Source organism: Periplaneta americana, unplaced genomic scaffold, assembly GCF_040183065.1.
Source record: "Periplaneta americana isolate PAMFEO1 unplaced genomic scaffold, P.americana_PAMFEO1_priV1 scaffold_26, whole genome shotgun sequence".
In the NCBI taxonomy this organism is placed as follows: Eukaryota; Metazoa; Arthropoda; class Insecta; order Blattodea; family Blattidae; genus Periplaneta; species Periplaneta americana.
In genome coordinates, this window is record NW_027185507.1 from 23,787 (window position 1) to 41,633 (window position 17,847).

General features: G+C 34.1%; 1 protein-coding gene across 1 annotated transcript in view; it reads right to left on the minus strand.

The window, feature by feature from the left end:
* The window catches only part of LOC138693958 (uncharacterized), a gene marked incomplete at its 3' end in the record, with an annotated part of 43,976 nt that overhangs the window by 15,921 nt on the left and 10,208 nt on the right, over positions 1-17,847 (minus strand). Inside the window, exons 3-5 of the mRNA XM_069817689.1 lie at positions 10,379-10,453; positions 7,876-7,920; positions 1,474-1,518 (exon numbers count right to left, since the gene is read on the minus strand). Of these exons, the coding sequence (XP_069673790.1) occupies positions 1,474-1,518; positions 7,876-7,920; positions 10,379-10,453 (165 nt within the window). The remainder of the gene's footprint in view (positions 1-1,473; positions 1,519-7,875; positions 7,921-10,378; positions 10,454-17,847) is intronic.

Genomic DNA, 17,847 nt, shown 5'->3' on the forward strand with positions numbered 1-17,847 from the left:
TTGAAACTTTATTGCACGTTGGACCCCTGAAAAATTATTTTATCATAACATATATTTCTATTGGAATAAAATCACCACAATAACAATAGTTGTAGTAGTAATAACAATAACAATAATAATAATAATAATAATAATAATAATAATAATAATAATAATAATAATAATAATAATGTTGATATATGAATAGGCCTACATATTACAGAAAACAGCTTCCCTGTCACTTCGGCATGTTCTGGATGGCAGAGCGTATAATGTTTTATGTTGCTCAGTAGTATTCCTGACAATACCTTACAACATAGTAAACACTTTACGTTTTCACAACAAAAATAGTCTTCCTCCCACACTGTACGGAATGATCGTTTGCTTACAGAAGGTTTTGACTGTGTCATTGTCCCGCACTGTTCGTGCGTTCACTAAGTAATTGAACTGCCTTCCGCAGTCATCCGTCGAGCTTCGAACGGGGAACAGCACGCTCTACATTCGAAGGTTGCGCTTACAGAACGTAATCGGGAGTCAGAGAATGAGCATACCTGGGCTACGGCATTAACACTGCTAGCTAAAATAAATTATTATTATTATTATTATTATTATTTATTGTTGTTATTGGGCACTATAAATTTGTTTTACGCATAATCGAACGGCTATTAGTCAGATTCTTTGTTTTATTCCACAGATCACGAAAATTAGAAAGTAATATTGAACAATGCAACAATAAAATTTAATTTTTAAATAACACAATTCTTTAAATCAAGTAATACCTTATATTATGTATTATGTTATTCAACATCCATCTTGTCGCACTTGTTACATCAGTAATGAAGATATTTAATGAAGCTTAGTAAATATGTGATTGTTTATAAATAACAGAGATTTTGTGATGCGACTCAAATTTATTCAAAAGCAGACAATCTGTATCAGTCACATCGTTTAATAAAAATAACCCAAATCTACATGATCTCTTCCCTTAACATTTTTACCATAATGTAGGCTATTTAAGAGATGCTTAATAACAGACAATGATTGACGTTAGATATATTTATGGTAAGGTGGAAGTACATTCTATTATTCCACATTCAACGATCTTATCAAGAAATATCGAGGATGGAGAAAGCAAAATACGTGCTGAAATTATTCCAAAATTAAAAGAATCAATGGAAAAATTGTCATTTCTTTATAAAATTAATATCTTTTAATCTTATCTAGAATATACACCTTGGTTTCTTTCATATATTTAAAAAAAAGAGACAATTACTCATTGCACTCATTGTAGAGACTGAAAAAAATTGATATTTTTCAAGTAAGGCATATAGTCCGAAACCGGTATCAACACCCGTGTTCTAAAATGAAAACAATTTTGAAAATTTTTCTTTCAATATACCCATTTGGTATGGGAGCCAGTGGTACTAATATTAAGGAAGAGCCTCTAAGCTTTATAATATACTACTACTTGAATACATATATATAGTTACTTACTTCTTCCAACAGGTTCGTCTCCGCTTTTGTGCGGTGAAGATGAATCTAGAAAAGGAAAAATAAAAACTATTAAAATTAATGTTAAAAACATAGTACTGCGTCGGTAATTGCCAGCAGTACTTATTGATTAATCACTAATGCTAATAAGAACAAACCAAGGAAACAATGTAGGCTACTGCCATGTTCTTCTGACAAACTGTCGAGAAATCCTTAGATGTACGCATATAACATATACATCCAGGATGAATAATAAATGCCTTCTTCGAAGACCAGGTCGTAATAGGCCACATCAAAGCATTCATAAATAAGGTAGGAAGCAATACTCTATTTTGCTATTTTCCCCAATTGTCTATAGGATCAAATATTATTTCCGTGTGAAACGCTTTTGTATTGAAGCTTTCAGTTCAGACTGTGACTCCGACTTGTCCATATCAAACATCCCGCACTTCGAAATTACACTTTCTTGCTCCAAGCATGACGCACACAGTTTTACTAGGATTCAGTCCACATCAGAAGCTGATTAAAGTGAGCTATATCTTGAACTTTTCCTATTGTTGGTTTGGAATATATTATTTAATTAAAAAACACATAATGCATAGTATATTGTTTCTACTTTGATAATAGAGACGTAAGTAGTTTAACAAACAGCCATGTCTTCACTCATGTAAAATTGAACAAGCACGTTTAACCATATGTTTGAAAAAGGCATTCCCTGTCAAAACTGGATATGGTATTGAACATTTTTTTAAACAAAAATGAATGATAAAATTGATCTATTATTATTATTTGCGGTTTGTTTAAGAAATAATTCATAAACACACTCTAAATCTGAAAATTTTTAGCAGCACGAAGAGGTTTTTCGGAGCTTGCGTAACTTCCAAAACCTTCTCATGTAAAGACGCAAACTTGCATACATATCAGCTTATGGCTCCCCATCACAGAGAGTGCATGACCTGTTATATCCTCTTCGAGGAGATTCGATTTTGTAAGTTGTAAGTATTATTATTATTATTATTATTATTATTATTATTATTATTATTATTATTAAGAAACTAGTGAAGGGCTTTGTGTGGAGTGTGGTATTGTATGGGGCAGAAACATGGACATTACGATTAAGAAACAAATAGAAGCATTTGTTTGAAATTTGAATATCTACAAGAATGAAGAGTGTGAAGTGTGTAGACAGAATAAGAAATGAAGTTGTGTTGGAAAAAGTGGGTGAAGACAGACTGATACTGATACTGATCAGAAAGAGAAAAAGGAATTGGTTGAATCACTGGATGAAAAAAAAAACTGGCTACTGAAGGAAGGAATGGGGAATGGGAAACGGGAAAAGAGTTCGGGGCAAATGAAGATTTCAGATGATAGACGATATTAAAATATATGGATCATTATGCGAAGGCTAAGAGGAAGGGAGAAAATACGAAAGATTGTGGAATGCTGGGATTGCAGTGAAAGACCTGCCCGGAGTCAGAACATGTATGTTTGTATGCATGTATGTATGTATGTATGTATGTATGTATGTATGTATGTATGTATGTATGTATGTATGTATCTATATATATATATGTATATAAGTATGTATGCATGCAGGTATGCATGTATGTATGTACGTATGTATGTATTTATGTATGTAGCCTACGTATATACCATTATCATTGTCAGTTTTATTGTTATTACCGTAAACTGGGGTTACTTTGAACACAGAGAAAACTTTGACCATTTTTTTCAGAAAATCACATTTAGGCTTCTACATGCTGCACTTGTTATAGATGGAGGTAAATTTGGTATGAGAATGATTTTATGATAATTTACCTCCATCTATAACAAATGCAACATGTAGAAACCTAAATATGATTTTCTGAAAAAAAAAAATGGTCAGAGTTTCCTCTGTGTTCAAAGTAACCCCAGTTTACGGTACTTACAAATGGCTTTCAAGGAATCCGCAGCTGCATTGCCGCCCTCATATAAGCCAGCCATCTGTCCCTATCCTGTGCAATGTTAATCAAGTCTCCAACATCACAATACATTTTCATATTATCCTCTCATCTGTGACTCGGATTCCCAAAAGGTGTTTTCCCCTCCGGTCTCACAACTAACACTCTATATGCATTTCTGGATTCGCCCATACGTGCTACATGCCATACCCATCTCAAACGTCTGGATTTAATGTTCCTAATTATGTCAGGTGAAGAATTCAATGCGTGCAGTTCTGCGTTGTGTAACTTTCTCCATTCTCCTGTAACTTCACCCCTCTTAGCCCCAAATATTTTCCTAATAACCTTATTCCCAAACACCCTTAATCTCTGTTTCTCTCTCTAAGTGAGAGTTCAAGTCTCACAACCATACAGAACAACCGGTAATATAACTCGTCTATAAATTCTAGCCTTCAGATTTTTTAACCGCAGACTAGATGACAAAAGCTGCTCAACCGAATAATAACAAGCACTTCCAACATTTCTTCTGCGTTTTATTTCCCCTCGAGTGTCATTTATATTTTTTACTGTTCATTCAAGATATTTGAAATTTTCCTCCTCTTCAGAATATAAATTTCCAAGCTTTATTTTCCATTTTGTACAATATTCTGGTCACGAAACATAATCATATCCTTTGTCTTTCATGGATATACTTCCAAACCAATCGCTTTACTTGCTTCAAGTAAACATTTTCTTGTTTTCCCTAATCCCTTGTGGATTTTCTCTTAACATATTCACGTCTTTCCAATAGACAAGAAGCTGATGGTTACCCTTCCACTCCAAATTCAAAAAATGTCTAATGACAAGAAACAATTTTTTTTGGAAAAGTGCTGGTGCCCTCAATTAATGCCATAGTGTTTTCTCGTCAAAACATCTCACGAACAAGAAGATATATGCCTAATAGTAAACAAAAAGAAACGTCAGTCACAGCAACAAAAAGTGTCATGCAATCATAGAAAATTAAATTATCAAATCGTAAGAAATGTCATATTTTGACTCTCATAGACATTAATCAAATACATGAAACATACTGCATAAAGACTTTTATGCCATCCTAGCATTATAAACAGATTGTTACTACGTCGAAAATTGTGCGTAACTGGCTTATTGTGGCACGCGTGCCGATAAAAGCAATGTCGTAGGCTATATGCTATAATGTAATATCGGAATGTTTGGTGTCTTGGTTATGCATTCTACACGGGAAGTAACAAGAAATTAAATGCAGGACAGAAGGTAACGTATCTTTTATGTCCAATCTTTAACAATTTTGTATCACTTTGGAATATCACATAAAACGGATCTGTGGTTCAGGGATTTTTAGTACCTTATTTTACGACGCTTTATCAACATGTGCGGTGCCTCGCACTGAAAGCTAGCTAGTATTTGCTCATATTCGGTTAAAGAAAAAAAAAACGGAAAAAATATCAACGAGGTAATTTGCCTCTACCGGGAATCGAAACTGGGCCATATGATTTCGCGGTCAGACACGCTAACCCTTACTCCTCGGTTGTGGACGAGAATCTATATTAACAATATAAAGGATCATTTATAACGTAACCTACATTACTTTTTACTCAAAGTCAATGCCAAGCACAAATAATCGATAAGAACATATGAATACAATTTGTCATTTGTGGATTCCGAATTGAACTTCTTTAATAATTTTTTCCCACAATTCATAATGATAGAATGCCTTAAAGTGTTGTATCAAACTCTTAGATAATCTTATTATGAAACTCATGAAAATTGCAGCGCTCTTTATCGTTCGTGCGACAAAAAAATATTCATCATGCCATAAACATCAATATTATCCGATAGTTGCATAAATAACAATTATAATTTATTGTTCAATATAAGAATCTTCAAATTCAGTATTGTAAAAAGTTTGTTATTATTATTATTATTATTATTATTGTTATTATTATTATTATTATTATATTATTATTATTAATATTTTTCAATTATAAATTGCTTAAAATTTATAAGTCAGACTATCTCTAAGTACTTCTGTTCAAATAAAATTGAAGAAAAAGGAAATTCATTCCTCTATATACTGTATTGCTGTAACCTGCACAAACTACAAATGATGTTAATGACTCTAAAGACGACAGCAAAGGGATATAGTGCATTGTAAAGAAAAACAGGGGAACAGGACGAAGGCCTTGAAAATTTGGTTGAAAACGAGGCAATAGTGATTTCCGACGAAACAGTGTCATATTTCAAATTTCTGTCTCCAGATAAAATTGAATAACTCATAAATAACGAGCACCAGGCAAATGAGAATTAAAAAGGTGGCACAGTTTATTAATGTTACCACCACCACCACCACCACCACCACCACCACCACCACCACCGTCTTTTTGCTGGATCAGTAGAAGAGAAGACCTTACGTCCAGCTAAAATAAATGATCATTATTATTATTATTATTATTATTATTATTATTATTATTATTATTATCAGTAGTAGTAGTAGTAGTAGTAGTAGTAGTAGTAGTAGTAGTAGTAGTAGTAGTAGTAGTAGTAGTAGTAGTAGTAGTATACTATTTTTATTATTTTATTATTATTATATTATTATTAATATTATTATTATTATTGGTACCTATAAATGTGGTTTGAGGTGTAATCGATCGGCTTTTGATAGGATTCTTTGTTTTATTTCACAGAGCACGAAAATTAGAAAGTAAAATTGAACAATTTAACAAGAAAATTTATTTTTTAAATAACACAATAAGTTTAAATGAAATAATACTTTATGCTATTTATGATGTTATTCAGTATCCATCTTGTCGAACTTATTACATCAGTAATGAAAGTATTTAATGAAGCTTAGTAAATAATATGTGATTGCAATAAAATAACAGAGATTTTGTCATGCGTCTCAAATTTATTCAAAAGCAGAGGCAGGGGCAGAGAAGGCCTGGCGGTCATATATCTACCAGGTTAAATAATTAAACACTAACGGTCTTATTAATAAAGACTCTATATGCAGACGTTTAACTGTCTGATACAATGAGCAGCGCCACCGGCGTGGCTCAGTCGGTTAACGCGCTTGCCTGCCGGTCTGAAGTTGCGTTCGGGCGCGGATTCGATCCCCGCTTGGGCCGATTACCTGGTTGGGTTTTTTCCGATCTTTTCCCCAAACGTAATGTGAATACAAGGTAGTCTATGGCGAATCCTCGGCCTCATCTCGCCAAATATCATCTCGACATCACCAATCTCATCGACGCTAAATAACCTAGTAGTTGATACAGCGTCGTTAAATAACCAACTAAAATAAAAAAAAGCAATGAGTAGCTCGTTTATAAGTCGTGTGTAAATTCCTTACTAATATTCACTACATACGTCGTGTATAACAGTATAGCTGTTACACAGCTACGTCATTACTTCATTACGAAAGTAATAGAACATCTGAGGTTCTCTATTGAATCCGGTAGAGCGCTCTAGTGTGCCGTGTTAAGTATCGATAGTACAACTAGCTCTGATCGATTACCACACTATATTTTGGTCAAAGAGTACAAGCTACAGCAATATTATTCCTATTATTCTGTGTTCTTTGGTTTGTTCTTCTGTGGTTACAAGGCAACCATCATCATTAAATGACTGTCGACACGAACAGCTGTTAGAGGGGCGGCCAATTTTTCTCTATATACAACGCTTAATCAAGGGGTTTTCGTGTATATAACTACTGAAAAGGAATTCCCATTGTATACTTACAGCATGTTTATACACCCATCGCTTATGCAAGGGTTATTAGTAACGTTTTCTGTCTCAATTCTGCATACGCCTAGTTTAGAAACTACACACGGTTTATTAGTAAGACCGTAATACTAATACAAAAACACTAATACTAATACAATCTATAACTTATCAGTCACATTATTTAATAAAAATAAACCAAATCTACACGTTCTCTTCCCTTAACATTTTTACCATAATGTAGGCTATATTAAGAGATGCTTAATAACAGACAATGATTCACGTTAGAGATATTTATGGTAAGGTGGATATACATTCTATTATTCCACATTCAACGATCTTATCAAGAAATATCGAGGATGGAGAAAGCAAAACACGTGCTGAAATTATTCCAAAATTAAAAGAATCAATGGAAAAATTGTCATTTCTCTATAAAATTAATATTTTTTAATCTTATCTAGAATTTACACCTTGGTTTCTTTCATATATTTAAAAAATGAGACAATTACTCATTGTATCCATTGTGGAGACTGAAAAAAAAATTGAGATTTTTCAAGTAAGGCATATAGTCCGAAACCAGTATCAACACCCGTGTTCTAAAATGAAAATAATTTTGAAATTTTTTCTTTCAATAGACCCATTTGGTATGGGAGCCAGTGGTACTAATATTAAGGAAGAGCCTCTAAGCTTTATAATATAATACTGCTTGAATACATATATAGTTACTTACATCTTCGAGTAAGTTTGTTTCTCCTTTTGATCGATGTAATTTAACCTAGAAAAGGAAAAAAAACTATTAAAATTAATGTTAAAAACATAGTACTGCGTCGGTAATTACCAGCAGTACTTATTGATTTATCACTAATGCTAATAAGAACAAACCAAGGAAACAATGTAGGCTACTGCCATGTTCGTCTGACAAACTGTCAAGAAATCCTTACATCTACGCATATAACATATACATCCAGGATGAATACTAAATGCCGTCTTCGAAGACTAGGTCGTAATAGGCCACATCAAAGCATTCATAAATAAGATAGGAAGGTCTTTTCCACTCCGATCTCACAACTAACACTCTGTATGCATTTGTGGATTCGCCCATACGTGCTACATGACCTGCCCATCTCACACGACTAGATTTAATGTTGCTATTTAAGTCAGGTGAAAATACAATGCGTGCAGTTCTGCGTTGTAACTTCCTGTATTCTCCTGCAACTTCATCCCTCTTAGCCTCAAATATTTTCCTAAACCCTTATTCCCAAACACCCTTAATCTCTGTTTCTCTCTCTAAGCGAGAGTCCAAGTCTGACAATCATACAGAACAGCTGGTAACATAACTGGTTTATAAATACGATGTAAGAGTAATGGAAAGGAGAAAAATTCTCTCCGGCGCCGGGATTTGAACCCAGGTTTTCAGCTCTACGTGCTGATGCTTTATCCAATAAACCACACCGGATACCACACCGACGTCGGAGAGAATCGTCTCAGATTAAGCTCCAACTCTTGGGTTCCTTCTAGTGGCTGCCCTCTGCACTACGTCATAAAGTCTATGAACGTAGGACCGAAGTCCACACATGTGTTGAGGTGCACTCGTTATGAGTGACCAGTTGGCCGGGATCCGACGGAATAAGCGCCGTCTTAAATCACGAAGTGATTTACGCATATCATATATATTATTTTAATGTACCGAAGTGCATATGATATTTCCATGCAGATATTCTGCGTCATCATTCGATGTAAAAGTAATGGAACGGAGAAAAGTTCACCTCAACACATGTGTGGACTTCGGTCCTACGTTCATAGACTCTATGACGTAGTGCAGAGGACGGCTACTAGAGGAAACCCAAAAGTTGGCGCTTAATCTGACGCGGTGGTATCCGGTGTGGCTTAGTGGATCAAGCATCAGCACGTAGAGCTGAAAACCCGGGTTCAAATCCCGACGCCGGAGAGAATTTTTCTCCTTTCCATTAATCTTACATCGCATGATGACGCAGAATATCTGCATGGAAATATCATATGTACTTCGGTACATTAAAATAATACATATGGTTTATAAATGCTAACTTTCAGATTTTTTAGACTCAGACGAGATGACAAAAGCTGCTGAACCGAATAATAACAAACATTTCCTATAATTTATTCTGTGTTTTATTTCCTCTCGAGTGTCATTTAAATTTGTTATTTTCTCTAAGATATTTGAAATTTTCCACCTTTTTCGGAGAATAAATCTCCAACTTTTATATTTCCATTTCGTGCAATATTCTGGTCACGATACGTATTCATTCCCCTTGTCTTTTCGGGATTTACTTCCACACCTATCGCTTTACTTGCTTCAAGTAAAATTTCCGTGTTTTTCGTAATATTTTGTGGATTTTCTCTTAACATATTCACGTCATTCGAATGGACAAGAAGCTGATGTTACCCGTTCAATTCCAAATCCTGTATGTTATTCTGAACTTTCCTCTTGGAATATTCTAGAGCGAAGGAATATAACGCTTCTATTGCACTCAGATGAGTTCTAACCTGCTTTCTTGCTTGGCTCAAATCGATTTGTTTAGATAGAACTTAATCATCCTCTATCACAAGCTCCAGTTGATTGCTGCTGGGTTTTGAGCAAGTAATCTCAACTAGTTTTATTGATCACTGATATGACTCTGCTTAAAGCTGTGTATTTGGCCTTTGTGGAGGTAATTTTTCGAAGTATTACGAAATCCACGTATTCGTTATTTATACCGTATGTGAAGTAGTAGTTCGTTACAATTTATGACATCGATAGAAATAACCCCATACAACTAAAAATTATTCATGCAGTTTTTTTTATAAGGCAAATATATGTCTTAAAATTGCACCTCTTGTTGTAATGATTACGGCATTAAATGTATCCTTTTTCAAATATATCTCCAAAGAGGTTTGCCCTTGAAATCATTACTCATCATCAATATCATCAACAGTATGGCTTTGGCCTTTGGCTCTTCCGGCTTCAAGTATTGTGCTTACATGAAATATTATAGTAATATGGCCTATTATAATTGTACTGAGTTTTTATAAAATGTTAAAATTTACAGTTCAAAAGACTGAAATATTATTCAATATTAATTAAATTGATCTCTCCATCGTTTACATGGACGTCCTTGGTCTCTTCTGCCCTTCTGCCGCAGGTGAATTCTAAATGATTCTCCCAAACTATACGCATATTCCACGTCAATTCATGTATATATGAAAAATTTACTTACCCCCTGATCACTGGACGTGGACGCTCGCTGGTCAGCGTATTCTGTCGCTTTCTGATGTCGCAAATTGGGGGATTGCTGCAAAACGAAGTGAAGAATATCAGGCATTGTACAAAAACATGAAAAACGTCTTCAGGCCAAACAATTTTCCTGACCGAAATATAAGTACTCATTGTGGTAAAGTGGAATGTAGACTTCAGCGTTCTCAAAAAATATCTAATGACCAGAAAAAAGGTTTTATTGGGAAAGTGCTGGTGCATTCAATTAATGCCATAGTGTTTTCTCGTCAAAACATCTTACGAACAAGATGATATATGCCAATAGTAAACAAAAAGAAACCTCAGTCTCAGCAACGAAACGTGTCATGCAAATTGAAGCAAACACATCACAGAAAATGAAATCATCAAATAGCAAGAAGTCTCACATCATGACTCTCATAGACATTGATCAAATACATAAAACATACTGCATAAAGACTTTCAAGCCATCCTAGCATTATAAACAGATTGTTACTACGTCGAAAGTTGTGCGTAATTGCCTTTATGTGGCACGCGTGCCGATAAAAGCAATGTCGTATTTGTAATGATGTAATACCGGAACGCTTGCTATCTTCGTTTTCCATTCTACGCGCAAAGTAACAGGAAATGAAATGCAGGACAGAAAGTAACGTATCATTTATTTTCAATCTTTAACACTTTTGTATCAATTTTGTAATATCACATAACACAGTTGTGTGGGTTCAACAATTTTTTAATAGCTTATTTTACGACATTTTATCTACATCTCAGGTTATTTAGCGTCTAAATGAAAAGATGATAATGCCGGTAAAATGAGTGCGGAGTCTCGCACCCAAAGTTACCCAGCATTTGCTCATATTCGGTTGAGGGAAAACACCGGAAAATAAACTCAACGAAGTAACTTGCCTCGACCGGAAGTCGAAACCGGGCCACCTGATTTCGCGGCCAGACACGCTAACCGTTACTCCGCGGTTGTGGACGAGAATCTACATTAACAAAATAAAGGAACATTTGTGATGTAACCTTCAAGGTCGTCCATTACTCTTTGCTGCATGTAAAAGCGAGGTGTAACTAATCGATAACAATATATTATTTCAATTTGTCAGCTATGGATCCCGAATAGAATATCTTTCATAAATTTTTCCCACAATTTATAATGCTAAAATGCCATAAAGTGTTGTATCAACTCGTAGATAATCTTATTATGAAATTCATGAAAATTGTAGCACTCATTATCGTTCGTGCGACAAACATTCATCATGCCATAAACATCAAGATTACCCACTTGTTGCATAAATAACTATTATATTTTATTGTTCAATATAAGAATCTTCAAATTGAGTAACGTAAAGTGTTTGTTATTGTTATTTATATTTTTCAATTACAATTTGCTTAAAATTTATAACTCAGACTATCTCTAAATATTTCGTTTCAAATAAAATTGAAAAAAAAAGGAAAATCATTCCGCTATAATTATATTGCAGTAACCAATACAAACTACAAATGATATTAATAACCCTAAACACGACAGCAAAGGCATATATTGTATTGTAAAGAAAAACATTGGAACTGGACGAAGGGCTTGAAAATTTGGTTGAAAGCGATGCAAAAGTGATTTCCGACGAAAAAGTATCATATTTCAAATTTCTGTCTCCAAATAAAATTGAATAATTCATAAATAACGAGCACCAGCCAAAGAGAATTAAAAAGGAGGCACAGATTTATTACAGTTATTATTTTATTATTATTATTATTATTATTATTTTATAATGTATTATTATTATTACTATTACTATTTTACTTTTTGTTCGTTGAATGGAAGAGAAGGCCTACGGCATTAACAATGCCAGCTAAAATAAATCATTATGATTATTATTATTATTATTATTATTATTACTATTACTATTATTATTATTATTATTATTATTATTATTATTATTATTATTATTATTATTATTATTTATTGTTGGTATTGGGCACTATAAATGTGTTTAAGCGTAATCGAACGGCTATTAATCAGATTCTTTTTTTTATTTCACAGTGCGCGAAAATTGGAAAGTAATATTGAACAATTAAACATGAAAATTTAATTTTTAAATAACAGAATTCTTTAAATGAAGTAATACCTTTTGTTATTTATTATGTTATTCAACATCCATCTTGTCGCACTTGTTACATTAGTAATGAAGATATTTAATGAATCTTTGTAAATATGTGATTGTATATAAATAACAGAGATTTTGTGATGTGTGTCAAATTTATTCCAAAGCAGACAATCTATATCAGTCACATCGTTTAATAAAAATAAACCAAATATACATGTTCTCTTCCCTTAAAATTTTTACCATAACGTAGGCCAGTCTTGCGATGGTGACTAATAATTTCGAGCTAGAACTCTTTTATGCCAGCTGCGCGCGCGCGGAGCTCTTTTACCTGTAAACATTGCTAAAGGATGTACAGATCTTAAAATGCAGCGCATCATGACGGAACGGAAGCGCTTAAAGCTTTCAAGGAATATTTATGCTTCGAACATGGTGATGAAGTCCAGTGTTTGTTGTGTAAAAAAAATATCATTTGCAAAAAAAAGCAACATAAAACGGCATTATGAGACGCAACATGAAAAAAATAGCTTTATTCAGGAGAAGAGAGAAATAAATTGATGTCGTAATTGTCATCGAAGATAAATTAATTTACATTAAGATCAATAGTTTGTATCTAGATTCCTTTTATTTCTTTATTTTAAATGTATTGTTGATGTTTTATTTGTTGCTCGTTTCTGGATATTTACTTTTATTGGACTACGTGTATCTTTAATTTAGAAATAATATTTTATCTTTGATTGCACCTTAACTTATATTATTACTAAGCTCAAAAAGCTAATTCACTTTTATTCCAATAACTATTTTCAAGATTTTGAGCAAATATGAACTAAACTTTTTGAAAACTTTGATGCAAGAAACTTTTTTAGTAACGTCAATATAAAATATACTTAAAAATATAATTTCAAAACTATTAGACCTAATTGTATCAAATTTTGTACCGATGATATTATTATAGATCTGTTGATATAGTTTAAATTTCACAAATTTAGGCTGAAATTGTGGAAGTTTTCAAAGTCATACATATCCATACATATCCCCTTAAATTATTGACCCCAAAAATTATGATGTCTCTCAATATCTTAATTTAATCAATTTGTTTTTTCGTGTTACGTGCATCTCACAAATCACTCTAAGAAAACTCATTACGTAATTACGACTGGAGAGTGAGGACTACATTTTCATAATCACACAATCGATATACTCTATTTCAATCAATATTGCCATTAATATTTTTTCAATGAATACTCAAAAATACTTAGAGATCACACACGTCGAGCAGGCAGACCCTATTAGTTTCTCCTAACCAATGAAGTGAAGTATTTGCATAATAAATAAATGCTTTTAACAAGAAAATGGTTTACATACAATTAACTTTTCCTATTTCTCTTTTTGTTCCTAAAAAACCTTTCCCTTTGCGATTGGTTTATATATACACATGTATATTAAATAACTGAATAATATGCCCTATTACATAGTTGAAATTTAGTAGCCCAAGTTATTGTAATAATTGCTGGCTTTATTCGCTGCATGTGCATGTACATGCCGGATGTCTACTTTACGATGTTATATAGTGGCTGCGCTATGCGCTCGTGATCAAGGTCGTGCTCTTCTATGGTCATTGGGAGCTAATATCGTCTCACCCCTGATATAGGCTATATTAAGAGATGCTTAATCACAGACAATGGTTGACGTTAGAGATATTTATGGTAAGGTGGATGTACATTCTATTATTCCAAATTCAGCGATCTTATCATGAAATATCGAGGATGGAGAAAGCAAAATACGTGCTGAAATTATTCCAAAATTAAAAGAATCAATGGAATAATTGTCATTTTTTTATGAAATCAATGTTTTTTATCTTATCTAGAATTTCCACCTTGGTTCCTTTAATAAATTAAAAAAGAGACAATTGCTCGTTTTATCCATTGTGGAGATTAAACAAAATTAATATTTTTAAGTTAAGGCATATAGTTCGAAACCAGTATCAACACCTGTTCTCTAAAATGAAATCAATTCTTGAATTTTTTTTTTTTCAATATACAGTTTGACATGGGAGCCAGTGATACTAATATTAAGGAAGAGCTTTATAATATACTACTACTTGTATACACATATAGTTATTTACATTTTCCAAAAGATTAATGTCACCGAATTCACGATGGATGAGACTCTAGAAAAGGAAAAGAAACTATTAAAAATCATGTTAAAAACATAGTACTGCGTCGGTAATTGTCAGCAGTACCTTCTGATTTATTACTAATGCTAATAAGAACAAACCAAGGAAACAATGTACGCTACTGCCATGTTCGTCAGACAAACTGTGACTAAATCCTTAGATCTACGCATATAACATATACATGCAGTGTAAGTACTAAATGCCGTCTTCGAAGACCAGGTCGTAATAGGCCACATCAATGCATGCATAAATAAGATAGGAACAAATACTCTATTTTGCAATGTTCCCCAATTGTCTACAGGACCAAATATTATTTCTGTGTGAAACGCTTTTGTATTGAAGATTTCAGTTCAGACTGTGACTCCGATTTGTCCATATCAAACATCCCGCACTTCCAAATTACACTCTCTTACTCCAAGCATGACCCACACAGGTTTGATAGAAATTAATCCAACGCCGATTTTTTTGTTTTATTGGGTTATTTTACGACGCTGTATCAACATCTAGGTTATTTAGCGTCTGAATTATATGAAGGTGGTAATGCCGGTGAAATGAGTCATGGGTCCTGCACCGAAAGTTACCCAGCATTTGCTCGTATTGGGTTGAGAGAAAACCCCGGATAAAACCTCAACCAAGTAACTTGCCCCGACCGAGATTCGAACCCGGGCCACACGGTTTCTCACCCATACGCGCTGACCGTTACTCTACAGGTGTGGACTCCAACGCTGAACAACGGGTGAATCGCGCACCACATTTTGAAAACCGGCGTCTGCAAGACGTATGCAATGTAAACATGACATGCTTACCTTACTTCAAAATGAGAAACAGCTACGTATCGTAATGTCAATTTAAACTGTGACATTGCACAGAGAACTCGCTGTGCAGTACTTGAAAACAAATCAACTACAGTTATTTTCTTCGCAGTTCTTGCGCTTAAACGAAGAATTCCGATTCTTTCAGGGACAGATAGATACATGTCGCACACATCACATTGTTGTCGTATTTTTGACATTTAATTCCAAATACTACGCGCTTTGGGTCAAAAGTAACTAATACTCCATTTGACTTCTCGGTATTGCCTCCAATATCTCCATAACTATTCATCATAACATGACGGTTCTTATCTCGAATTTCATCGCCACCGATCGTTTGGTGTGCCTTAGGAAGTGATCCGTCGTTTGTCGGTACATCAAAGAAAGTTGTTATTCGTTGTGGACGGAATTTGCCACTAGTTTGTAGTTCGTAGCGGAACGCAGCGCTTAGTTTCACCAACAGGATGTCGAAACTGGAGTGGACGGAAGAAGAGTGTTATAAATCTTATTAATGCATATAAGCAGCAGGAAACTTTATGGAATCCCTAGTATCCTCTTACCACACACTAAAGTAAGAAAACATGTTTGGAAAGCTATTGGAAAGATGTTTAGCAGCAAGTTAGACGAGTCAAACACTTGCTCCATTTGAAAATTATTTTTGTTTATTTATTTCCAGTGGATACATATTTGTTGTTTATTGTAAGGAAAAGAAAATTGAGTCCCTAGTCCCTACTGACATCATTCCGGAGGGAAAGACAGAAGTTCATAAAAAGATCTGGAATGGGGAGTTATGAAGTGTACGAGTCAACTTGGTTCGCGTATAAACATATGTCGTTGCTTTTGGACAAATTCACGCCCAGAAAAAACAAAGTTCCAACCTTGTGCACACAAAATAATTCATTGGAACTGAAAAATGCCTTTTCGTAAGCATGATGTGAATTCGACAAACACAGAGAAATCTTTCTTTTTAATATTTTAAGATAATTATTGTCAGTGAGGTATCCGTATATTGAAACTTTCCCCTGTATTGCAGTCGTAACTTAATAAAATCTTCCAGTTCCTCAATTATAGCTGTATATATTTCTGGAACAATCCTGGTATCAACTGTTTCGACACTTTCAATTAAGACATTAAACTTGTATACGAATCTCCTGTAGCGAGATTTCGAAGTGTTAATGCTAGCCTTTCCTGAATAGATATTGCTTCTCGCCAGCTTGGAAATTGTTGACCCTATTTTGCACAGTAATATTTCGAAGTCAGTTTCTGAAATGCGACAGAAGTTGTGAAACTGTCCCGATTCCATTCGACGTAAATCATGAAGCAAGTCAGTGCCTCTATACTGATTGCGACTTTCGTAGAGTGGCGTCTGACACCATCGCCTTTTGTTTTTTAACTTTCTCTTTGTTAAACTGCCTATAATAATAACGGCTGCACTTGCTATAATTATATTTTCGTCTACCATTATTGCGGATAATCAGCGAACGTGAATGTTTTCTGACCATTTGCGAATGATTTGTACGTTGCTCCAAACAGCGAACGAACAACGAAGTGTCGCTTCATCATTCGTTCGTTGTTCGTTCGCTAAGTGAGTACCCACCTTAACACGCTCCTGTCTTCGAAGACGACGTTTAGTAATCAGCCTGTATACATACAGAGTGTCCCAATTAACGTTTCACCTCCAATAGCAAGATAAATATTTCAAATATGCACAAACCGACAATTACAAGTTAAATAAAGTTACATCGAAGGACACATCTGATACATGAAAAGGGTTTTTGTACCTGATATAATTTTCAAGATATTAGAGTCATCTTTGTTTTTTTTAAATGGGACCAACTATGTTTTGTATTACAAATGATGCGTTAGCTCTGTCTAATAACAACTGGCTATTTTATTGGCTTTTTGAATGTCATAGGTAAGAATACACATTACCAATGTCTGACCAAGATTCGAATACGAGGAGGATAATTCTGGTTAGATTTGTGCGTCAATTAAACCACAATCACAATGTAGGTCCTGTATATTTTAATACTAGTATGTGTTGCACATGGTGAAGTGAGACATAATAGTAGTGTACAATAAAAAATAAATAATTATTCACAAAAACAAAACACAAAATCTCCGGTGTGCAATCAGATTTCTCGCCGATGCCTAATCTTTATATTTTCCAGTACAGAACTGAAGAAATAAGGGTTGTATTGGGTAGTATACAGAATTATAGGTGTGTTCGATCTTCAATTAAATCAACATGATAAGGGTGCGACACACGTTATTTATCTTTGCTCTTACCGGTGACATTCAAACAGTCTGTAAATTAATCAGTTGTTATTAGATAGAGCTAATGGAACAACTGCAATACAAAAGT